This window comes from Planococcus citri, chromosome 4, assembly GCF_950023065.1.
Source record: "Planococcus citri chromosome 4, ihPlaCitr1.1, whole genome shotgun sequence".
In the NCBI taxonomy this organism is placed as follows: Eukaryota; Metazoa; Arthropoda; class Insecta; order Hemiptera; family Pseudococcidae; genus Planococcus; species Planococcus citri.
In genome coordinates, this window is record NC_088680.1 from 69396422 (window position 1) to 69421509 (window position 25088).

General features: G+C 38.8%; 1 protein-coding gene and 1 long non-coding RNA gene across 2 annotated transcripts; both read right to left on the bottom strand.

Moving 5' to 3' along the window:
- Positions 1-1487: 1487 nt before the first annotated feature.
- Positions 1488-6609, bottom strand: LOC135844992 (uncharacterized). The gene is made up of 2 exons (XR_010558687.1): positions 6007-6609; positions 1488-4085 (listed from the first exon to the last, which is right to left on the bottom strand). It is a non-coding gene; the product is annotated as an uncharacterized LOC135844992 (long non-coding RNA).
- Positions 6610-6929: 320 nt separating this feature from the next.
- On the bottom strand, positions 6930-25010 carry LOC135844715 (uncharacterized). The gene is made up of 2 exons (XM_065363034.1): positions 24656-25010; positions 6930-9281 (listed from the first exon to the last, which is right to left on the bottom strand). Exon 2 carries the CDS (start codon positions 9269-9271, stop codon positions 7061-7063), a length of 2211 nt encoding a protein of 736 aa, XP_065219106.1. The 5' UTR covers positions 9272-9281; positions 24656-25010; the 3' UTR covers positions 6930-7060.
- Between the last annotated feature and the right edge of the window lie 78 nt (positions 25011-25088).

Below are 25088 nucleotides of genomic sequence, written 5' to 3' on the forward strand. Positions count from 1 at the left end.
TTTCCATTTTTCTGTTTTTTCTTTCATTTTTGTATTTTTTTCCACTAATATTTTTTTTATAAATCCTCATGTACAGACACGTAATGTGCAACGTGTTCATTTTCGTAGTTAGATTTATGGTCGGAGGGGGCAAAACTCCACCGAGGGGGTGCAAATGAAAAATGAATGCAATTTTCGAGCTCAGCGCGAAATTTTGTACCACTTTAATAGGTCATTATCAAGTTTTCAAATCCATGTTCAAACATAGTCTTGGAAGGGGAGGGGAGGGGGTGCAGATTGAATGAAAACTTTTGAAGCAAAAATATTCCCAGCAACGAATATGAGAAATAATTCTTATTGCGTACACATAAATCCTCGGTATCGACGTGTAATGTGGTAAACTTGTTTAATATCGTCGTTATATTCAGTTTGGGAGTCAAAACTCCACCGTGGGGGGGGTCAGAATTGAAAATGATTACGATTTTTGAGTTCAGCGCGAAATTTCATATCACTTTGATGGGTCGCATCGATATTATCAAATAGACAATGCATTATTGAATACCGGGGGGAGGGGAGTGGTAACAAACCTATTAGTGCACATAAAATCGCGTTGTGCAAGTATTTTTTCACCGTGTTTGCGTAGTTGGGCTTCAAATATCCCCGTTCAACACACGTCCAAGAATCCATTGGTTTCAGGCCATACTCTGGTCATCAGAACCGTTTTATCGTCGAAATCGGCCAAAAATGCATAAAAATCGCATTAAAAGTGCCACAGTATGCAGTTGTGCAGGGTGCCACGGAAAAAAAGCACATATTTGGTATCGGGAGAAGTCCCCCAACACAACCCCGTCGAGTTTTTGTGGTTCCGACCATGTCCCCAAAATCACCTTTTTGAGGGTCCACCCCCCATTTGTGCAAGGGAAAAATTTCAAAATTGCACTTTTCTGAATGGGGCACATAGTACGAGTACCTTCATTTTGGCAGCGCGTTTTTTTGGTTCCCGAAAAAAAAATACAAAATCAACTTCTAGAGCACTTTTTCGTGTATGGATTGTGGTCTACATGAAGGCAAGGTCTGTCTTCAAAATTGAAGGGGAAAAATGCATTTTCAAAATCTGAGAGCCAAAATCCAATTTTGACCATGGGGTTTGGTGTCGGTAGTACTTTGAAAAAATTCACAAAATTAACTATTATGACTTTTCGTCCAACTTGCAAATTGAAAGGGCTGCAAATGATTTTCAATTTCAAAAAATCGCGATGAAAAAATGAATACTACGCCGAAAAATACTCAAACAAATTTTGTTACGATATCACTTTTTCTTACCTACTCTAAAATTTATTAAGAAGTTCTTGTAGCTAGAAAATTGTAAAAATGAAATTTTTAGAAAATCGAAAATTGTTGAGTTTCGAAAAGTTTTCAAATTTTAGAGTAAGAAAAAAAATGATCATAATATAAACATCAAAAATTTGATGAAACATTGAAAAATTCAGACAAAATATCACAATGTGTCAAGTGGCGAAAAAATTTATCAATTACATACAATGAAAAAAAAATACACAATATTTTTATAAAACTTCATTGAAAAATTATAAAAAAGAATCACGACTAAAACTGTAAAATTGTCGGGAACATTGTACCTAAGCTTTGGCAAACATTAATAAAATTTCAGTAAAATTTGAAAAAAAAAGTTGCATAAAATATCATCAATACTCGTTAAACGAACACAAAAACCATTAAAAACCACTGAATGTTGATAAAAACATCTGAATACATGAGCAAAATTTCAAACAATCGCCATATTTAAAAAAAAAAAATGATTACAAAAATATGTATGTAAGTAAGTACATAGATGATGGAATTAGCTTAGAGGTAGGTACACACATATTACGGCTAAAATGGCAAAAAAAATGAAAAATAAAAAAGATACGACGCTAAAGGTACTTCTTTTAGCAGGGAGTTCAATAGGAAGGCCAATCCACTGCAAAAACTTTCCACGAAACTGCTTGTCGTATTCCTGTATGCGTTCCAATACTTTAGTAATCTCAGGATCATTCACCATGCCTAATTTAAAAGATACCACTTTTTCCTCAACTCCGGAGAAGTACCACTCCAGAAATCTCTGCAAGTTATTGAAACACGTGACTCGGTTAGCAATAAAAACTTTACCAACAATATTATCAATTGGTATATGTCTAAGTACATAACGTTTAACATGTAGAAACTCATCTTCGTCTTCATTATCAAAGCACCATGAAAAAGCACAGCCGAAATTTTCATAATTTGACACATACCGAACCCATTCTTCAACACTTGTTGTTAGGAGTATTAGAAGTAATCGGTATTTCAATTCCGGCAGATGTTCATGTACAAACTCCTGCTCAATTAGTATGCTCAATTCATGCAAACTACCATACCGTTCATATGGATCACTGTTGGCTGCAAATGAAGAAATGAACGATTCTTTCATTTTCAACACTGTGGACACATTTTCTGGCAGAATTTTCGCGATGAATTTATTCAATCTTATCAAACCAGAAAAATAATACTTTCGGTGTTCTGTTTTACGGGCTATAATCATCGACTCGATGAATTTTTTTAGTACATCACTATTGGTTGAAGAAATATTCAAGTTTTGAAAGGAACGTAACAATCTTTCATTTAATTCATCGTGATCTTTTACGTTGTATAAAATATCACATAAATAAGGACGAATTCCGTATGCACTCCATTCATTTTGGAATTCCAGCTGACCTTGGAAATTCGGCAAGCATAAATCAAATATTTCGCGTACCAAGTTTAAATCGAAGTAAAATATAAATGAGGGGTCGCCTTCGAGAAATAGATTTTTTCTGAAATTCGCGCTTTTCAAAGAGATAAATTTCAGTAGAAACTTTAAACTGCTGGGTGCTACTTTTTTCCAGAGACGTGCTTCTATATTATCATCATTTGACCTAAAAGAAAATCTAAAAGGACTCGCTGGCAGCAGAATAACGACAGCAGTTTCTAATGTCCCATGTCTCGCTGCGTATTTCTTATGGTGACCGTTGGCCGCATTCCAAATTTCCAATAAAACACTCATCTTGTGCTCTTGTTCATGCATAAACTGTTTGGAAAATTGCCCAACTAGGCTGAGCAACAACTTGACAAATTGCTTATTAGATATGCGATTCTTACACCGCTTCCAAGTCATTATTGCCCACTCGGGCATTTCTATTTTTTTGATAAAAACTAATATCACAGGAACCGGTTGATGGAGCAGTAAATTTGTCAACTGATCATGGGACATCTTGTAAAACAGGCCATCTTACCAGTGAGAACGCTCGAATGTACGTAATCTGATGCTTAGAAAGGATACTTGATCTTCAGCACTTAAACGATTCCAGAAGTACTCAAACGCTCCCCATTGGTTCTCGTTTTTGTATATAAAATTTGTTTCATCACGATAATCATATGAACGAAGAAATAAGACTGGTGTAATTATGTGTAATTTGTTCTTCAGGTAGCAGATCCAGTAAAACAATAACGGATCTCGGTGTTCATTTACTTTTGGGATAAAGGTTTTCATAGGACGGCGATTCAGATTGAAGATTTTGATATCATTTTCCAGGCAGAAATTGCTCATGATGGCGAACTTCTGCACCTCAGTCAACACGCGCGAATGTAGCATTTTGATGGCAGTGCTTTTATAATTGATACGACCATCTGGACGCCATACGAAATACTCCCAATCAACTTGAGAGATTCTATACTCCTCCAACCTTCCTGATAATAATTCGTACATGAAGAATTTAGTGCAACTAATTGTTTCTTGGCGAACTCTCTTCAGATATTTTTTCAAGTTTTCTTTCATAAATCGAGGCATCGTCAAAGTTTTTATCAGTTTATGGCAATCCATTAGTTCTTGTTTATCAATAAATTGAGGATACCATCGTTTGTAGTTCCGTTGGGTTGGAGTTGAACAATATCTATACCACACTGCTATGGCTATTTGGTTGTATGCCATCTCTTGTAAACTTGTCAATCTGGGGTGGAGCACAAAGTCTTTCGAGGATGTTTCATTTCGAACTTGCGAATCGTACATTACTCTGGAAGCCATTGCGGGTGACCTAAAATTGAGATTGAAGGGTTAGTACATATTGTGAAATTATTGCAATATAGGTACATATTTGCAAGATTTACTAAAATATTCTGATCGTGAGTTGCAAACAGCTTGATTGCGTCGAATAAAAAAGATGAAAAAATTCCCCCAAAATTGGGAGATTCAATATAGTCCGGCATATGACAATAGGAGTAATTGCACCCCCCCTCCCTCCCTCCCTCCCTCCCCGCCGATCCAACGGGGCAACTTTTTTCTTAAAGGGGACATCCTAAGGAACATTTTAAAGCGAACTTGCCCAAAAAAAAAGTTGGCCACACTTACAAAATGGCGGCCATTTTGATTGACAGGTCAGCCGAAATCGCAGATTTCGCGTTTCAACATAGGACTTGCACGACATTTTTCAAACTTTACAAAGGTAGATCGAAAGATCATGCAAAAATTCATCACCTGTCAAAATTTCAAGTGCTAAAGTGCGTTTTTCGATTTTTGGTGAATTTTTGAAAATCGAATTTAGGCCAAAAATGAGGGAAAAATCAAAATTTTACCAAATTGACCAAGAAAGCTGAAATTTGGGATATACCATAATTTACTCTACACTCCAATTTCAACACCCTCTGAAGACCACTTCTGGTGGGTTCAAGTCATTTTATGGCCTCTAGCGACTTTTTTGAAAATTACTGAAGCCTCCAGTAGATTTTTTAAACTTGAAATTTCCCCAAAATTTCATCAAACTAAGATGGAGAGTCAAAATTCATTCTGCAAACTATTTTCAATACGCTACGAAGTTGACTGCTGGTGGATTTCAAGTCATTTTAGAGCCTCCAGCGACTTTTTTGAAAATTACTGGAGCCTCCGGTATATTTTTGAAACTTTAAATTTCCCCAACATTAAGTAATTTATCAAATGGAGTTGGCAAGCTGAAATTTACTTCGCAGACTACATGATGGTTTCAAATGGTTTTAAAGCTTCTAGCAACTTTTAGAAAATTTCAATTTTCCAAAAAAAAACAACATATAACCTTTTGAAAAGTCGCTGGAGGCTCCATAACGACTGGAAGCCCGCCAGAAGTCAACATCATAGCGTATTGAAATTAGTTTGCAGAATGAATTTCGACTCTCCATCTCAGTTTGATGAAATTTTGTGAAAATTTCAAGTTTCAAAAATCTACTGGAGGCTTCAGGAATTTTCAAAAAGTCGCTGGAGGCTCCAAAACGACTTGAAATTCACCTACAGTACTTCGTAGCGTATTGGAATTAGTTTTTAGAATAGATTTCAGCTTTACAACTCCAATTTGATGGAATTTTGTGGGAATTTCGAGTTTCATTAATCTGCTGGAGGCTCCAGATTTGCTCAAAACCAAGTTGAAACCGTTTCCAATCTATTTGGCATGTCGAAAATAGAGTATATCCCAAATTTCAGCTTTCTTGGTCAATTTGGTAAAATTTTGATTTTTTCCCTCATTTTTGGCGAAAATTTCTGGAGCTTTCGGCAGATTTTTGAAACTTAAAATTACCACAAAATTTCATCATCAAATGGAGTTAGAAAGCTGAATTTTACTCTGCAAACTAACTTGAATACGCTATGAAATTGACTGCAGATTGTTTCTAGTCATATTGAAGCATTCCAGTCTTAAACATATTTCTGTCCATAGATTTCGTACTTTTTTAAAAATTTGAAAAATTACTTTTGCAGTGTTCTGGTCGAGATAGAAAGGTGAAATTCAATGTAAGTACACCCCAAAATTTAATGGAAATTTCGAGCATTGAAAATCTGCTGGAGGCTCCAGTAATTTCCAAAAAGTCGCTGCAGACTGCAAAACGAATTGAAATCCACCCGCAATCGACTTCTCTCATCTTGCAAAATATATTAATAGGTACTTATGAAACGTGCGTAAAATAACCTGGGTAAATATAGATAATAGTACTTACTTTCAGAACTGCATTAAATATTATTTTGGCCAGTAACAATTAATTCACTTCGATTGCAATTTTTTGATCATTTACCTATCAATAAAAATAACAACAGCGAAACTGGTTACATAGTACATCATATACAAATTGACAGAAAACACCCTTTTTCTAAAATGAGAACGATCATAGTTTCACAACATTGTGACATTGAACGAATAACAAACGAATAATATGACTGTATTTTATCTACAGATGCTGTTCATGGTTCAAGCTTCAAGTGAACCAGACCAGGCCCATTTGTCCCGGCAAACCGGTCTTCTATCTCTCTCTATCCTACACTCGCGTTTTCTCTCTTCCCCGCACATTCCGTCGGTCCTAAACCGCTTTATTTTTCCCTAGACTCCCTTCACCTCCGAATACCACATGGTTCCTCCCTATTACTCTCTCATGCCTAGTTTTTAGTTAAGTTAGCAGTAGTATATTTTTTTATACAGGGTGTCCAGGGAGTGGTGGAACATGATCATAACAAATTTTTGTTTTTTTTTTTGTTTGAAGTGCTTAATATTTATTTCCGGATTCATTTCTTTCATCGCGATTTTTTTGAAATTAAAAATCATTTGTAGTCCCTTCAATTTGCAAGTGGGGCAAAAAGTCGTATTACGTAATTTTGTTTATTTTTCAAAGAACTACTAACCCCCACGGTCAAAATTAAAGTTTGCCTCTGGGATTTTGAAAACGTATTTTTCCCCTCTAAGTTACAACATAGGCAACTTATTTATCTTACGTTTTTTTTCTACTGACCCGTCGCCTTACTTTTTTATAAAAATTGCGAAACTAGTATCAAATGATACGAAAAATCAGTTGAAAATCGTCTTGAAGTTGATAAAGTCCCTTTAGGAATGGTGTGTGAAAAAAAGAACTAGGTAGTACTTGGATTAAAATTGTCATTTTGAACTACAAATTACATAGATGCTTTTGAAATTAGAATTTTACAAATACATACGTAGATGTTTAACAAATTGAAACGCCTTGTATCACAGAACATACATATACTTACAAGCTACAAGCATGCTTAAAGGTGGACATATATTACGGAAAAAACAGCAAAAAAAATAAATAATAAAAAAGATACGACGCCATAGGTACCTCTTTTAGCACGGCGATCAACAGGGTGGCCAATCCACTGCAAAAAATTTCTACAAATCTGCCTGTCCAATTTCTGTATCTCTTCTAATATTTTAGCAGTTTCAGGATAATTTATTAAACCTAATTTAAAAGATATCAATTCTTCCTCTACACCGGAGAAATACCACTCCAGAAATCTCTTCAAGTTAGTGAAAGACGCGATTCGCTGCGCTATTCTATTAAAAACCTCAACACTAATATTGTTAATTGGTATACAACGTTTAACTTGCCGAGACATTTCTTCATCATTTTCAAAGCACCATGAAAAAACACGTTTGAAACTTTGATAATTACGCACAATCCAAACCCATCGTTCAACACTTGTTATTTTGAGTTTTTCGGCTAATCGGCTTTTCAACTCATGCAGATGTTCATGGACAAACTCCTGCTCAATTAGTTTGCTCAATTCGTTCAAACTACCGTAGCGTTCATACGGATCACTGGTGCCAGAAATGAATGACGAAAAGTACGATTCTTTCATTTTCAATACTGTAGACACATCTTCTTGAAGAATTTTGGTGATGAATATACCCAATCTCATCATATCAGATTCATCATTGCCATTATAGGGGTAATGAGTTTTGTATTCTCTTTTATTGGCTGTTATCAATAACTCGATGAATTTTTCTAGTGTATCTTTCAAAGGAATATTCAAGTTTTGAAAGGAACACAACAATCTTCTATTCAATTCATCGTGATCTTCGGTGTATAAAATTATACAGAAATAAGGACGAATTATGTCTTTACTCCGTTGATTTTTGAATTCCACCTCACCTTGGAAGTTTGGCAAGCATAACTCAAGTATTTCGCGTACCACGTTGAAATCAAAATTGAATATAAATGAGAGATCACCTTGGAAAATCAGACATTTTCGATAATACGCGCTTTTCAAAGATAAAAATTTCAGTAGAAACTTGAAACTACTCGGTGCTAGTCTTTTCCAGAGATGTGCATCATCTGATGGAAAAGAATATTTAAAAGGATTTCCTGACAGTAGACGACTAACGACAGCTTTTCCTAATCTTGCCTGTCTCGCTGCATAATTCTTATGGTGATCGTTGGCCGTATTCCAGATTTCCAATAAAACACTCATTTTGTCTTCTTGACGATGGATACGCGTAATGTGAAATCGGTCAAATAGTCTTTGCAACAGCTCGACAAATTGCTCATCAGATATCCAATTTTTACACCGCTTCCAAGCGATAATTGCCCACTCGGGCATTTCTATTTTTTCCATAAAAACTAATATCATACCAACTGGTTGACGAAACAGTAAATTTGTTAATTGATCATGAGACATCTTGTAAAACAAACTATCATACCAGTAAGAACCCTGGAATGTAGGTAATCTGCCACTTAGAAAGGATACTTGATCTTCAGCACTCAAACGATTCAAGAAATACTCAAACCCATCCGCTTGCAAGTAGTTACCATATGAACGAAGGAATGAGACTGGTGAAATTCTGTGTGATTCGTTCTTCAGGTAGTAGATCCAGTACAACAATAACGGATCATAGTCTCCAATTACTTCTGAGATAAAGGTTTTCATGGGACGGCGATTTAGATTGAAGCTTTTCATCTCACTTTCCAGGCAGAAATAGCTCACGATGGCGAACTTCTGCACCTCAGTCAACACGCCCGAATGAAGTATTTTGATAGCAGTGCTTTTATAATTGATTCCACCATCTGGATACCATACAATGTACTCCCAATCAACTAAAGGCAATCCGCCGTACTTGTTTACGAGAAAATCTGTTGTAAACAATAAATCTCTGAAGTATTCAGTGCAACCAATTGTTTGTTGGCGAACTCTCTTTACATATTTTTTCAAGTTTTCTTTCATGAATCGAGGCATCGCCAAAGTTTTTATCAGTTTATGGCAATCCATTAGTTCTAGTTTCATAGTCGACCAATCGTCAGGATCATATACATCATAGTGTTGTCGTTGGCTAGGAGTCGAACAGTATCTATACCAAACTGCAATGGCTATTTCGCAGTAGGCCATCTCTTGTAAGCTTGGAAATCTGGGATGGAGCACGAACTCATCTGAGGGTGTTTCATTTTGAACTTGCGAATCGTACATTCTTCCGGAATCCATTGTGGGAGATCTATAATTGAAATTGGTAGGTTAGTTGCATGTTTAATAATGATACAGTCAAGAAATCCTGAATTGCAAGATTTACTCAAATGTTCTGAATCGCAAAAAGGTTGAATGGTTATTAGTCCGGTAAAATTATGACAATAGGAGTAATTGCACCCTCCCCCCGCCGATCCTCCGGGACAACTTTCTGGAGCCTCCAGCAGATTTTTGAAACTCGAAATTATTGGAGTTGTAAAGCTAAAATTAATTCTAAAAACTAATTTCAATACGCTACGAAGTACTGCAGGTGAATTTCAAGTCGTTTTGGATCCTCCAGCGACTTTTTGAAAATTCCTGAAGCCTCCAGCAGATTTTTGAAACTTTAAATTTTCACGAAATTTCATTAAATGGAGATGAAAAGCTGAAATTTACTCTACACTCCAATTTTAACACCCTCTGAAGACGACTTCAGGTGGATTCAAGTAATTTCAGGGCCTCCAGCGACTTTTTTTGAAAATTACCGGAGCCTCCACCAGATTTTTGAAACTGGAAATTTCCCCAAAATCTCATGAAACTGTTGGCAAAATTGGTCTCGTAACGATAACTGTAACGTTATAGTTCGATAACTTTTTAGTTTTTATTTTTAAATAAAAAATAAATTTCGGTTTCGCGATATAAATATCGTTGGTTGCGTGTTAAATGGAATTTTGTCCTTTTCGTAAAATCGCGTAAACTGTTGGCTGTTAAATTTATCGTCGTATATTCGTTGTTTTCGTTAGGTATTAAGTTCGTTCGCGTTATTATTGATTTAATCTTCGAGTTGTAAAGTTATCAAGTCGAGCATAAAGCTCTGTTTTTGTTGTTGTTATTTTCCTTCGGGTCAATAACCTAGAATTAAAAATAAATCTTTTATTTTTATTCTGTGTAAGATGTCTGTTCGATTTGTTCGAGTTGTTAATTGATGTCTAGTAGTCAGGTATTTTCCAGTCAAAGGGAATTTATCGTACATGGTAGCGTAGAGCGTAGTTCGTGAAAGCTCTGTTTCGCAATTCGACGTCCTGTGTGGAATTTTCTGGCTTGTGTAGCTTCAGCGTATTGGTTCGTGTGGTGTTCGACGAAGTAAATGTCGACAGTTCTGTCCTATCTGCGGTCAGGAAAAGCGGTCAACGTAGACGACGACGAAAGTAGTTCGGATAAGCGTAAATCGAGCGCTGAATTTCGTGGTTTTTCTGAAAAAGAAAAACCAGAACAAAGTATACCGAGGTCGAAAGGTAAAAGTAAAGTAACGTTACAGCACGTATCTGAGTCATCCGGCGATTCGGAAGCTGGTCAAAGTACTGCAGGTTTTGGTGATTCGACATCTGACGATTCGGCGATCCCTGTTGACTCCGTTCCTCCTCCGTCTAATCCACCTTCCGGTCCTCCACCTCCTCCACCTCCTGGTCCATCCGACGACGACGAGTCTGATATCGAAAGTAGCGACGACGAGTCCGACGAAAACATAGATCCGCGTAACGAGTCTTCGAGCAGTTCATCCGACGAAAGTATGTTTGGTGCCGGTGATACGCGTATAATGGAGTCGATGGTCTTTCGCGGTACGGGCTTCGTGTCCTGGAAGAGAAAAATCAAAGTCATTCTTTCGGCCAAAGGACTTCAAACCGCGATTCTCCAAGTAAATTCGTTATCGCCGCGTAAAAAAGCGAAAGCTCTCGAAATTTTAATTAGGCATAGAGCCCTGCGCCGCCGCGCCGCGCCGCCACCACCACCGATTTTTCAAACATTTTTCAAGCCGCCGCCGCCGTTTCAAAAATTACTTCAGCCGCCGCAGCCGCCGCCGAGTAATCTGCTCGGCTGAGCCGGCTCAACTCACTCAATCAGCAAATTTCAGGAGGATTTTTCGAATATTTTGACTTTTTCAAAAACAAAAATCAAAACTTTTCGTCATTAAAAACAGCCAATCTTTTCAGCTCGGAAAAAATTGGTATTTTCATTTGAGAAGTTGAATTTGATTTTGCTTTCCAATTTTTATTTTGGGGTAATTTTAAAATTTACGAAAAATTACCCCAAAATTTCAACTTTGTAGCCGGCTGAGCCGCCGCCGAGCAAAATTTTGGCAGCCGCCAAGACCTTCGGCTGGAATCGGCTCCGCCGCCAGCCACAGTGCTGCGCGTACTGTAGCCGCCGCCGATCATTTCGCTGTCGGCGCAGGGCTCTAATTAGGCACGTAGCTGAGAACGTTTTCCGATTGGTCAAGGAGACAGAGGATCCGTACGTGTTCTGGACAGAGCTCAACTCCTTGTACCAAGCGGAAAACCAAGCAGCGATAATCGTCTGTCGAACCAGAATTTCGAAGATTGTCATCGATATGTACAAGAATCCGAAGGAGTTCCTCGAAGTGTTTTATACGTTGGTCAACAATATGGAAAGTCTCGATGTAAAGTTGACCCCTTCGGAGGTATATACGTATTTAATCAATGCTTTAGGCAATTCGCCTAAGTATGATTCTGTACGTATGACTGCGCGAGGTCTAGTACACGTAACTGCTGGAGACCCCAATCCAAAAGTAATTTCATCGTTACTTTTGAGTTTGGAAGATACTTCGAAGAACTCCTCGACTTCGAAAGGTTCGACTAGTACCGGGTCCGCGATGGCCGCCGCCGATAATAATCAATCCGGTAATAAACGTAATCGTAATAATCGTAATAAATCGCGTAGTAGTAATTCGAACTCGTCCGGTAATTTGTCGAACGGTAACGGTGATCGTAGTGGTAGTAGTGGCTTCGTACAAGCCAAAGATCGTACCTGCTATAAGTGTCACAAACGTGGCCATATGGCCAAGTCTTGTCGATCCGCCGGAGGGAACTTTAGAAACGATACCAACCCTCGGGGAAGTATCGTTTACTATCGTTGCAACTTGACAGGGCATATCGGTCGAAACTGCCCTCAAAACGGTGATTCGTCGCGTAATAATGGTGGTAACGGTTCGTTGAGTGGTACGTCGGGTACGTCTGGTCCGTCTGGTTCGTCCGGTTCGTCAGGTCCTCGTCCGTCGATAGCGTTAGGTCTATATTCTTCGCCTTCTGAAAAAAAGAAAAATTTCTCGTTAGAAGACAGTCGTAGGTGTAATCTCGTAGATGAATTCGTTAAAAGTCGTGTCGGTCGTAGTAATTTCGGTGACAGTGTTGCGATTTCTAACTTCGGTACGTCGCGTAACGTGAATATCGGGTCGAATTATTTTTTAGGCGACTCGACTGCACTGAATCTCGGTGAAGAAAATGCGTATGTCGAAACGAACGACGACGACGGCGTCGATTTCATCACGTTTGTCGTCGATAGTGGTGCGACGTCGCATTTTCTGAAGCATCCTGGGATACTGCACGATGAGAGGAAAGTTCAGGAAACTTTACAATCCGCTCATCGGGAAGTATCCCTGATGAAAGAAGGAGTTGGTCGATTGAGAGTTTTAGCCGATGACGGAAACGTCTATTGGTTAAATGAAGTATTTTTCGTACCTAGCCTTTCGTTCAGTCTTCTGTCCGTGTCGAAAATCGTAGTGAACGGTTATCGTTTCTTCTTCAATGAAGATCCCCGTTTGGTCGATCCTGCGGGAAATTTAGTGTCAAAATTAGTACTTAACGATAATGGATTGTATACGATTCAATTTATGATCAATATACCTCCTATGTTGTATTCGTGTAATAATTATTCATCTGCGTTGATTTCAAATGATTAAACCCAGATGAGTTGGGCGAAGCCGAACGTAGCGGTGAAATTCACGTTGATCGTAGTATGATTGATACTTCAGCTACCGACGATCGATCCGACGATTTTGCTGATTTTGCATTGGCTAGCGTCGATGATTTATCGTACGAAGAAGCTCTGAACGGTCCAGAAGCGAAGTACTGGAAGGTAGCGATCAACGAAGAGTTAAAGGCGATGAAAGTAAAAGACGTTTGGTATCCGGTATCTGAAAGTAGCGTAAAAGGTGAAAATTACTCGAAGGTAGACAGTAAGTGGGTTTTGAAGAAAAAAATCAACTCGAATGGTGGGGTGAAATATAAAGCACGATTGGTTTTACGTGGTTTTAAAGATAGTCATTTTTACGAGTTAGATGAAATATACGCGCCAACCCCAAACCAACCGATCATTCGATCGATGCTAAATCTTGCGGTAGTAAATCGTTGGCAATTACGCCAATTGGATGTTAGCACAGCGTTCTTGAACGGTGACATAAATCGTAATGTCATGTTCAATCCACCAAAAGGGACTAACGAAGAGAAAGGAGTAGTATACGTTTTGAAGAGATCGTTATATGGTCTCAAAACAAGTCCGAAGTCCTGGAACGCTAAGCTAAACTCGTACCTGTTATCGTTGGGTTTTTCTAGAAGCAAAGAAGATCCTTGTGTCTATTTTGATTCAGAGAATCCGCTTCGATGTGTGTTCGTGGTCTACGTCGACGATTTTCTTATCACAGGATGCGATGATCGTCTTATCGAGTGGTTGGTAAAGAGTTTGAATGAGCGTTTTGGAATCAGAGACCTGGAACAATGTAAGAAATTTATTGGTATGGAAATTTGTCGTAGTAAAAATCAATTAGAGATTCATCAAAACACGTATATCGAACAGTTAGTTAGTGAATATGGGCTGTCTAATTCGAACAGTATTTCAACTCCAATCGAACCGAACTTGAAGATTACTAATCTCAAGCTCGATAAAAGTTACGAAACCAAAGTGCGTGGTCTCTTAGGAAGTTTAAGTTACATAGCAAGGGGAACACGTCCTGACATTGCTTTTGCTGTAAACTTTCTAAGCAGATACCAGCACTTGGCAAATAAGGAGCTGTTCGAATATAGTAAGCGTATTCTAAGGTATTTACGTAGTACGTTAAACGTGAAACTTACCTACGTAATACCTGAATTCGTCGATAAACACTCTGTAAGAGTGTACGTAGATTCAGATTTCGCAGGTGATTGTTTAGATAGGAAGTCAACATCTGGAATTTTTGTGTTACACTATGGCAACGTTATTGACTGGGTAGTCAAGAAACAAAATTGTGTAAGTCTTTCGTCGTGTGAGGCTGAATATGTTGCGTTAAGTACGTCTGGAAAGGAAGTCTTGGCATGGCGAAATTTATTTCTTGAATTGGAAGTTTGTATTGACACTGTTCCGGTGTATTGCGATTCTAACGCAGCGATTGCCGTTGCGAACACGGTCGAATCAAAACGTACCAGACATATCGATGTCAGTTATCACCATATTCGCGACTTGATTTTGAAAAATGTAATTTATTTACAAAAAGTTTCATCGATAGATCAACTGGCCGATTTACTAACGAAAGCCACTACCCGTACGGTTTTCGAACGTTTATGTAAAATATTATATCGTGTTTAATTATAGTGTTCGAGTCGATTTTAAGTAGAATTTAACGTTACCTTAATGCCAAATCCGAGTATGTCCAAAATTTTCGATTTTTTGATTTTGGTATCACTGGAAAGCTGATGCTCAGTCGAATCTAGTGAAATAAATGATTACCCTTATAATTATTATGAAAATGTAAAAAAATTGAATTTAAATAAATTTTAAACATCGAGTATGTCCATTTAGAAGCTAAAAGCGAGTATGTCCATTGAGTATGTCCATTAAAAATAAAACCATCAATGATTGTGTTACAGCTTGTGATTTCAACTATTTGTGAGGTTTCATAGATCAGGGTAAATAAATTACTAATCCGCATTACAAAATATTCTAAACAGAACTCAATGAACTCATTGTGACTGCATGATAACAGTGATTACACATTTGACCATCTTCCGCAACTTTGATCTTTGAGAGCTTTCAAATGGTTGAAGGTACAGCTTTCGATAAACAACCATTTTAAAGAGGATAAAATTACGAACATTTTGATACATTAAAATACGTATGTGTCCACTCAAAACTTTCAGTAATTTCAGTTTGAAGTTCAATACTTGCAGCTTGCAGCTCTTTTTCGCAACTTCAAACTTCGAAAACTTTTGAACGGTTGCATGTAGAGCTTTCGGTAACAGCTCATTTTCAAGAGGATGAAAATCCGAACATTTTGCTGTATTAAAATACCTATGTGTCCACTGAAAATTTCGAGTATTTTTAGTTTAAAGATGACGTACGTAGTATGCAAAAATCAGTAAAATAGAAGTACTCATAAAATCGTTATTTTTACGCGAAATGATAAAAATTCAACACCAATCGACTAGGAATTTCATTGTCTTTAATTTAAGACTGCATAACAGTTTACCCAAACCCGCGAACAATCGAAAAAATTTGATTTTTTACATGAAAACTTACATTCTGTTACTGTTTACTTTACAACGGAGGAAGGAAAATTGCGTATGTCCGCACTTGTGTTGTTCTAGCACTCTAGTATTTGTAGGAGACAGGTTACCAAACACTATTTTGGATTAATGGTTAACTAAATATAAATTATCATCAACTTAATTATATTTAAAACCTAAACAGATACCGGAAATTCATAAGAAATTTGGGACATACTCGGATTTCAATTCTTAACAACATGGACATACTCACGATTGTAAGAGTATGTCCATGGCATATAGAATCAAAACCCGAGTATGTCCATCACCGCTTGAAAAACATTTAATTACACGTACTAAATTGAGAAATTTTACAAATGTAGCTCAGAGAATCTCTTCATAAGAGATTGAGCTATCATACTTCAAAATTTTACTACTCCATATTCCCTCCATTTGTTTTAATCATCTTTCAAACTTTCAATTTCCTCTCCTGAAAAATTCACGTTCTTGGACATACTCGGATTTGGCATTAAGGTAACGTTAAGTTGAAATTTTGCTGTAAAAATATTTTTGATCGTAGTGTTTACAAACACCGGTAATGATAAGAAGCAACAAGTTTTTTCGTTTATTTAAGTGGTACGCGTGTTAGGGAAAATATTTTTATGGTGGGGTGTTGGCAAAATTGGTCTCGTAATGATAACTGTAACGTTATAGTTCGATAACTTTTTAGTTTTTATTTTTAAATAAAAAATAAATTTCGGTTTCGCGATATAAATATCGTTGGTTGCGTGTTAAATGGAATTTTGTCCTTTTCGTAAAATCGCGTAAACTGTTGGCTGTTAAATTTATCGTCGTATATTCGTTGTTTTCGTTAGGTATTAAGTTCGTTCGCGTTATTATTGATTTAATCTTCGAGTTGTAAAGTTATCAAGTCGAGCATAAAGCTCTGTTTTTGTTGTTGTTATTTTCCTTCGGGTCAATAACCTAGAATTAAAAATAAATCTTTTATTTTTATTCTGTGTAAGATGTCTGTTCGATTTGTTCGAGTTGTTAATTGATGTCTAGTAGTCAGGTATTTTCCAGTCAAAGGGAATTTATCGTACAGAAACTAAGATGGAGAGTCGAAATTTACTCTACACTCCAATTTTAACAACCCTCTGAAGACGACTTGAGGTGGATTCAAGTTGTTTACGAGTATTTTACACCACATAAAAAAAAGAAAAAAGGTCGTTTAGAATTAGATCGCGTAATTACGGCGTAATTACGCATCCGTTTCCGTTTGTTATCGAATATACGCGGCTATTGTTTATCTAGACGTTTGTTGATATTTTTCTCTTCGTTTTGTAAGTTTTAAAATGTCAGTTAGCTTTGAATCATCATTCGATTGTTACTCTTTCGTAATCCATTTGTCATGGAATCTTCTTCGTTTTTTATTACGCAAAAATATGGTGAATAAATGTGAAAAATGTTCGTTGCGTTTATTCATCCTACAAATTGGTGACCCTAGGACGTGATATGAATTCAGCAATATCTCAAGTGAGATAATCCTTCCGTTTTCAGTATTTCGGTAATATCCATCTTGGGTAAGCTTTCAGTTCGTTTCAAATTCGTCATTCGTTGTACCGGTAATATCCATATGTTGGGTAATCTTTTCGTTTCGCATTCGTTTACTTCGTACTTGCAATTGTTTCATCGTAAATCGTTCGTTTCGGTTGTGAGAAATTGTCTTCGTTAATATCCACATACCGTGGATACTCATCGTTCGTTTTTATCGCATCATACAGCAATATCCCAACAGGGATAATCCGTTCGTTTTTATCGCATCATACAGCAATATCCCAACAGGGATAATCCGTTTGTTTTTATCGCATCCGTTCGTAATATCCACGCACCGTGGGTACTCATCCAGTAACGTTATTCTCCAGTACCATGGCGAATAAATGCACCATCGAGCAGCTTCGTAAGCTGCAAAACCTCGTATTGATCAGCTTCGACAACACGCGTAAGTGGTTAGAAAACCCAGAAACCCAGAAAACGACTCACGAACTCCGCCATCGTATTCGATACCTACGTCAGCAGTATCTCTACCTTATGCAGAAAATAGAAACCAGCGAAGTCCAATTCAAAGTTGAAGGTACGTTTCAGTGCGTTATCAATGAAGCTGAATCTGTACTCAGACAGCTAGAATCGAATACGCGATCCGTTATGCAGAGTCCGGTAAAGCGATCGAGCACGTTTGTATCACCGCTTATCGTATCGTTAGCAGCGTCGTTCACCGCGGACCAGTCTCCGGCACCTCCGCCGGCCGCATCGTCGTCATTAGCAGCTTCGTTAACCGCGGACCAGTCTCCGGCATTCCCACCGGCCGCATCGTCGATATCAGTCGCTTCGTTAGTCGCATCTAATCGTTCTCCAGCATCTCCGATCGTACCATCTCAGCTTGTAGCTCCGTTAGTTTCATCGTTAACTCCGAATCCAACCGAACGCTTCGATAAATCGCTACCTACGAGTGTATTTCCAGCTACCGCTACTCCAGCAGCACAGACTTCGGCATCCGAGTCAGTGACGACATCCAGATCGCCTCATGAGCCGTGCGTCATGATTTCTGACGTATCTGTGAGCTCATCTACTCCTCTAGAATCGAAATCAAGCAGTACCGTATCTCAGGCAGTCACTCTCGCGTCTCAGTCAGAGAATCAACCAGAATCACACCCGTCGTGCGTTTTGTCGCGTACACTGCGCGCTTCCGGTCATCAGAGTTCAGCTGAAATCTCCAACGACTCGTCCACAGCAACGTTGGCTTCGGCGGCGGTAACAGATACGCATTCTGTGCTTCCAATGCAACGTAGCATCGTGAACACTGCGTCAGTCAACGCTTCATCGAACGTAACAGCTCATAGTGATGAGAGTACACCGCATCCGCCTTCCATGGCGGCATACAACGCGTTTACCGCGCCTCTCCGCGCACCAGTCATCACAGCAAGCAGTGTGGTAGTCCCCACATGCACCAGCACCGTTTCCAGCATCTGTACTTCGCTGCCAACGCTCAAATCCGCGTCAGCAGCACTGCCAGAAACATCTGTTTCTGTCGCAGCAACAGCAACCTTATCCGCACCTCCGATACCAGTTCGTAGCACGAATGACGCGCCACATGACGCGTCATCGAACGTTATAAGTTGTTGCAACGATCCACCAACCAGTACAACAGCTTCAGCATCCACCTCTACCGTTTCTCGCATCAGTTCTGCGTTCTCAACGCTCTCATTTTTGCCAGTCTCAACGCAAGCGATGTCCGCTTCAGTGGCGGCATTCAAAGCGCACCACGCGCCACATAGCATCGTCTCCGCGATACCCACGCATTCATACGCACAGTTAGTCGCATCCAACATGTCATCTGTACCAGTCTCAGCGCGTAACGCGCCAACCACCACTCGCAACGCGCCAGCTACCGCAAACTGCGCGCCAGTTTTGACGCTTCATGCGCCACCAGTTACCGCACTTGCGGTTCGAGTTTTGACGCTTCCTGCACCTGTTCCAGTTGCGTCAGTCACCTCGTATCCTGCGCTACTAGCACCAGAGTCCGCGTTCATAAGCAAAGTTCCGAATTTCAGTACCTTGTCTCCGGCACCAGTACTCGCATACACATCTGTGTTAGCAGTACCTCAGGAGCCACTAGCGCCAGCAGCGACCATAGTAACAATTTTTGCACGCAGAACACCAGTTAGCAGTGCGAATACCACCCCAGTTCACGCCGCATCGAACGTAATAGTTTCCAGCAACGAGATAGCACCAAATCCGCCTTCCGCTGCGCCAACTGTCACGTTTCCTGCGCCTTCGCATACCTGTATCAGTTCAGCAAGTTGTTTGGCAGTTTCCACATTCGCGACCTCCGCACACTTGAGTTGGCGTATACACGCGCCTACTCAGTCCAGGTTTGCCTCGTATCCAGCAGCGTCTTGCTCTGCAGTTTCTCCACCGAGTTATGCGCTTCCTGCTCCAGGAATCGTATCCGCATCCGTGACCTCGCTATTCGCATCAGTATCCGCGCAAGAAGTCGCGCCATACGCAACCAAGTCAGTGACGCCGGTCCCAGTAACAGTGGCACCGTACTCCGCATTCGTTTTACAGCAAGCTGCGCCATTCTCCGCTCAAGTGAGCGTCAATGCGCCATTTGTCGCATTACTTCCAGTGTCAGCCGCGCAAACGGCCGCGCAATTTGCACCAACAGCCGCTCTTGAGAGCGCTGCATCGATAAGCATCGAATCCAGCTATCAAATCACATCGCATCCGTCTACGGCAGCGGCGGCAACGGCATCAACCACGCCGCTCGGCGTGCCGCACCTCTTACACTCGTCCAAGCAGTCCCAGTTGCACTGCACCACGTTTTCGGCGCTTCAATCCGCCTCAATCGTCTCTAATTCGGCTCCAGAGAGCACCGCATCAAATGACCACGCATTTGGCCGCCAGACAACGATAAATACGCCCTCAGCGGCGGCGGCACTCAATGCTACGCCATCTCAGCATGTTTCAGCGCGTCGGACCGCTTCTATGCTACCTCACACGCAGTGTAGATCCACCTTACCGGTGTCTACGAAATCGTCAGCTTCAGCCTTCTTGTCTGCGTTCATTCCACTCGCAGTATTGCTACTCACGGCGTTTTCCGCAGGTTCGGTACCTGTCTCATTGTTAGATCAGGCCTCCGAGAGCCTAACCATACCTTCGCACCTCTTCGATACAGTAGCTGACTCATCTGATTCAGCCACCTCGACTACACTCAATCAACTCGTCGCTCCGTTCTTTATAGCGTATTTACCCAGCACAGTACGTGCTTCGATCCTCAATTCGGCCACAGAAGGCCTCAACTCGCAGTTTTGGGCCACAGAAGACCCACACATCGATTTTTACGCTCATCACGTGCATCAGGCTGATATTGTCGCCTGTACCCTCGATTCATTCTTCGCACCAGAGACATATTCGTCACTCAAGTCTCTGAGATCCAGTTTGAGTTTCGAGAAGCCTGAAACAAGAGTAGGGCTCACTCAGCACGTCGCAATTGCTTCAGGGGCTCAGTTAGCCCACTTACCTTGCCAAGTACAGGGATCATTGACCTCTACACACGTTCGCGCAAACGACGCCAAACCATTCCAGCCAGGAGAGAAATGGCGGCGACCTTTCTCTCATCACAGCAACCTTCTCATCTCCGCAGGATTTTCTCCGACGCCTTCAGCGCCGCGGCGGCGGGATGTTTACGAGTATTTTACACCACATAAAAAAAAGAAAAAAGGTCGTTTAGAATTAGATCGCGTAATTACGGCGTAATTACTCATCCGTTTCCGTTTGTTATCGAATATACGCGGCTATTGTTTATCTAGACGTTTGTTGATATTTTTCTCTTCGTTTTGTAAGTTTTAAAATGTCAGTTAGCTTTGAATCATCATTCGATTGTTACTCTTTCGTAATCCATTTGTCATGGAATCTTCTTCGTTTTTTATTACGCAAAAATATGGTGAATAAATGTGAAAAATGTTCGTTGCGTTTATTCATCCTACACAAGTAATTTTAGGGCCTCCAGCGATTTTTTTTGAAAATTACTGGAGCATCCAGCAGATTTTTGAAACTTTACATTTTCACAAAATATCATCAAATCGATATGGAAAGCTGAAATTTACTCCACACTCCAATTTTAACACCATCTGAAGATGACTTCAGGTGGGTTCAAGTCATTTTAGGGTCTCTAGCGACTTTTTTGAAAATTACTGAAGCCTCCAGTAGATTTTTAAAACTATTAATTCATCAAATGGAGTTGGCAAGCTGAAATTTACTTCGCAGACTACAGGGTGCTTTCAAATGGTTTTGAAGCTTCCAGCTACTTTTAGGAAATTTCAATTTTCCAAAAAAAACGCCAAACGACCTTTCAAAAGGTCACTGGAGGCTCCAAAACGACTTGAAATTCACCAGCAGTCAACTTCGTAGTGTATTGAAATTAGTTTGCAGAATGAATTTCGACTCTCCATCTTAGCTTCATGAGATTTTGGGGAAATTTCAAGTTTCAAAAATGTGCTGGAGGCTCCGGTAATTTTCAAAAAAAGTCGCTGGAGGCCCTGAAATTACTTGAATCCACCTGAAGTCGTCTGCAGAGGGTGTTAAAATTGGAGTGTAGAGTAAATTTCAGCTTTCCATCTCCACTTGATGAAATTTTGTGAAAATTTAAAGTTTCAAAAATCTGCTGGAGGCTTCAGGAATTTTCAAAAAGTCGCTGGAGGATCCAAAATGACTTGAAATTCACCTGCAGTACTTCGTAGCGTATTGAAATTAGTTTTTAGAATTAATTTTAGCTTTACAACTCCAATTTGATGGAATTTCGTGGGAATTTCGAGTTTCAAAAATCTGCTGGAGGCTCCGGAACTGCTGATAACGGGTTGAAACCGTTTCCAATCGATTTGGCATGTCGAAAATAGGGTATGTCCCAAATTTCAGCTTTCGTGGTCAATTTGGTAAAATTTTGATTTTTTCCTTCATTTTTGGCCTAAATCGGATTTTCAAAAATTCACCAAAAATCGAAAAACGCACTTTGGCACTTGAAATTTTGACAGGTGATAAATTTTTGCATGATCTTTCGACCTACCTTTGTAAAGTTTGAAAAAGTTTGTGCAAGTTCTATGTTGAAACGCTAAATTTGCGATTTCGGCTGACCTGTCAATCAAAATGGCCGCCATTTTGTAAGTAAGGCCAACTTTTTTTTGGCAAGTTTGCTTTAAAATGTTCCTTAGGATGTCCTCTTTAAGAAAAAAGTTGTCCTGGAGGATCGGCGGGGTGGTGCAATTACTCCTATTGTCATATGCCGGACTATATTGATAATTAGACAATTTCTCACTACGAGACACCTATATGTATTTTTTTCAAAAACCTTCCAGTAAACGAGGTTAGATATAGCCGAGTCGCCTGAAAAAGATCAATTTCCACGGGGAAAACAGTCGACTGCACGTAGTTTCTAGTTGTTTTAAAGCTTCCAGCAACTTTTTGGAGCTATTTCTTTCAAAATCGGTGTATTCCAGTCGTCTGAAACATATTTCTGTGCATTGATTTCATCCTTTTTGAAAATTTGAAAAATTACTCTCGCGCCCCGGTTTAAGTTAGAAAGATGAAATTTAGTTTAGGTACAGCCCAAAATTTTATTGGAAATTTCGAGCATTGAAAATCTACTGAAGGCTCCAGTAATTTCCAAAAAGTCGCTGGAGACTCCAATACGAATAAAATTTAATCCACCCGCAGTCGACTTCTCAATTGAAATTAGTTTATCGAATGAATTTCGGCTTTTTGAAAATTTCCCTTTGGAAAGACCTTTCAAAGAGATGACCAATGGCGCAAATCGCAGCCGTCTAGCCCATTTTTAAAGACAAAGTTTTCAGTGAACCTAAAATATCATCCATTTCAGCAGTAAATTACTCGATAACAGCGATACCTGCCTAAATGGAACTTTTTCCCATAGTTAGGGGGTTTTAAAGGCTTTTTGGTGATATCATGAAAATCAGTGTTGCCACTTTTTTTCGTACGAAAAATTAGCTCGAAAAGTTCCAAAACGTAGTTTTCATATCATTCCGATTCTCAAAAATTCTGAAAAAAATATATCATGGACAACTTTTCATGCTGGACAACATATATTTAAAAATTGGGATGGCATTATGTCGTAAAATCGATTTAAAAATGTTGAAATTTTGCGAAAAATGCGATTTTTTAATTTAAAACATGAAAAAAAGTTTTGACTAGTGAAATTGACCCATTTGCCCCCTATTGTTACGTATCCGTTGAACAAGTTGAAAAACCTCCTTCATTCGATGAAATGAACTCCTCATAAAAAAAATCAAAATTCGAAAAAATTCAATTTTCGATTTCAAAAATCAAAAAAAGTTCAAATTTATCCAGTTGTCTTATTTTGACCTATATTTCTGACGTATTTCATGAAAAAGTTGTTAAAAATTACACTCACAACAAAAAAATAAAAATTCGTTCATTTTTTGAATCTTTTCGAATTTTGATTTTTTGTGAGGAGTTTATTTTATCGAGTGAAAGGGGTTTTTTCAACTTTTTCGACAGATATGTACAAATAGGTGCCAAATGGGTCAACTTCACCTATAAAAACTTTTTTTCATGTTTTAAATCAAAAAATCGCATTTTTTCGCTAACTTTGAATTTTTTTAAGTCAACTTTGCAACATGTTACCATCCCAATTTTTCAATATGTTGTTCAGCATGAAAAGTTGTCCATAATATATTTTTATCTGAATTTTTGAGAGTTGTAACCATATGAAAACTACGTTTTGAAACTTTTTGAGCTAATTTTCTGTACAAAAAATAGTGTCAACACTGATTTTTATGATATCACCAAAAAGCCTTTCAAAACCCCTAACTATGGGAAAAAGTTCCATATTGGTAGGTATCGCGGTTATCGAGTAACCAACTGCTGAAATGGATGATATTTTAGGTTCACTGAAAACTTTGACACCCCCTGGCTGCCTTTAAAAATGGGCTAGACGGTTGCGATTTGCGCCATTGGTCATCCCTTAAAAAGGTCTTTCCAAAGGGAAAATTTCAAAAAAAATCGCCGAACCCCCCTACCATTTCTTGGTCCAATTGACTTGGAATGACCCTCATGCATCTTCGAGTAGTTTTCTTACACGCGGTCTCGGATACATCGATCGACATTAGACATACTAAAACCACAATTTGGCCCTTTCAAAATAATTGTACATACCCTAAGTCCAAAATTTTTGTGAAAATGTTTTCTCATCCTAGTTGATCTAGGTACCTATTAGGCCTAATTTTGTTCATGTTTTTTATAAACATAAATCAAGCGGAAAAATTTTCATATTTTTGTTTAAAATAACTTGCGATACTCTAATGGATTGGAATTCATCATCAGCTGATTTGAACTTGTGAAATTTCCAAAAGATTATTGGTTATGATTAGTGACATTTCTCAACGACTTCACCGTTCTATCAGATAGATGGAAAAGGTTATTTTCAGCTGATCTTGCAAATATTAATACTCGTATAACTCGTACTTATAAAACGTGCGTAAAATAACTTACATAAATAGAGATAATAATTCCTACTTACTTTCAGAACTGCATTAAATACTTATTATTTCGGCAAGTAACAATTAATTCACTTCGATTGCAATTTTCTGATCATTTATCAATAAAAATAACAGCGAAACTGGTTACATAGTGCAGTTACAAGTTGAAATAAGAAAGTTGTGTTTATCAATATTTCACCACCAAAACCGTCGACTTTAAACCGTAAACACCTTTTTTCTAAAATGAGAACGTTCATACTTTCACAACATTGTGACACTGAATGAATAATAAATGAATTCGTAAATGCAAACCAGTCTTCTATCTCTATATCCATCCTACACTCGCGTTTTCTATCTTTCTACACTACATTACATTGTTCCTAAACTGCTATCTCTCTTTCCCTCGACTCCCTTCTCCACCGAATACCTCCGGATTCCTCCCCATTTCTCTCTCGTGCCTATTTTTTAGTTACT

Excerpts from the sequence above, each read along its gene's own strand:
- LOC135844715 (XM_065363034.1), bottom strand. The coding sequence starts at position 9,271 with ATGGATTCCGGAAGAATGTACGATTCGCAAGTTCAAAATGAAACACCC.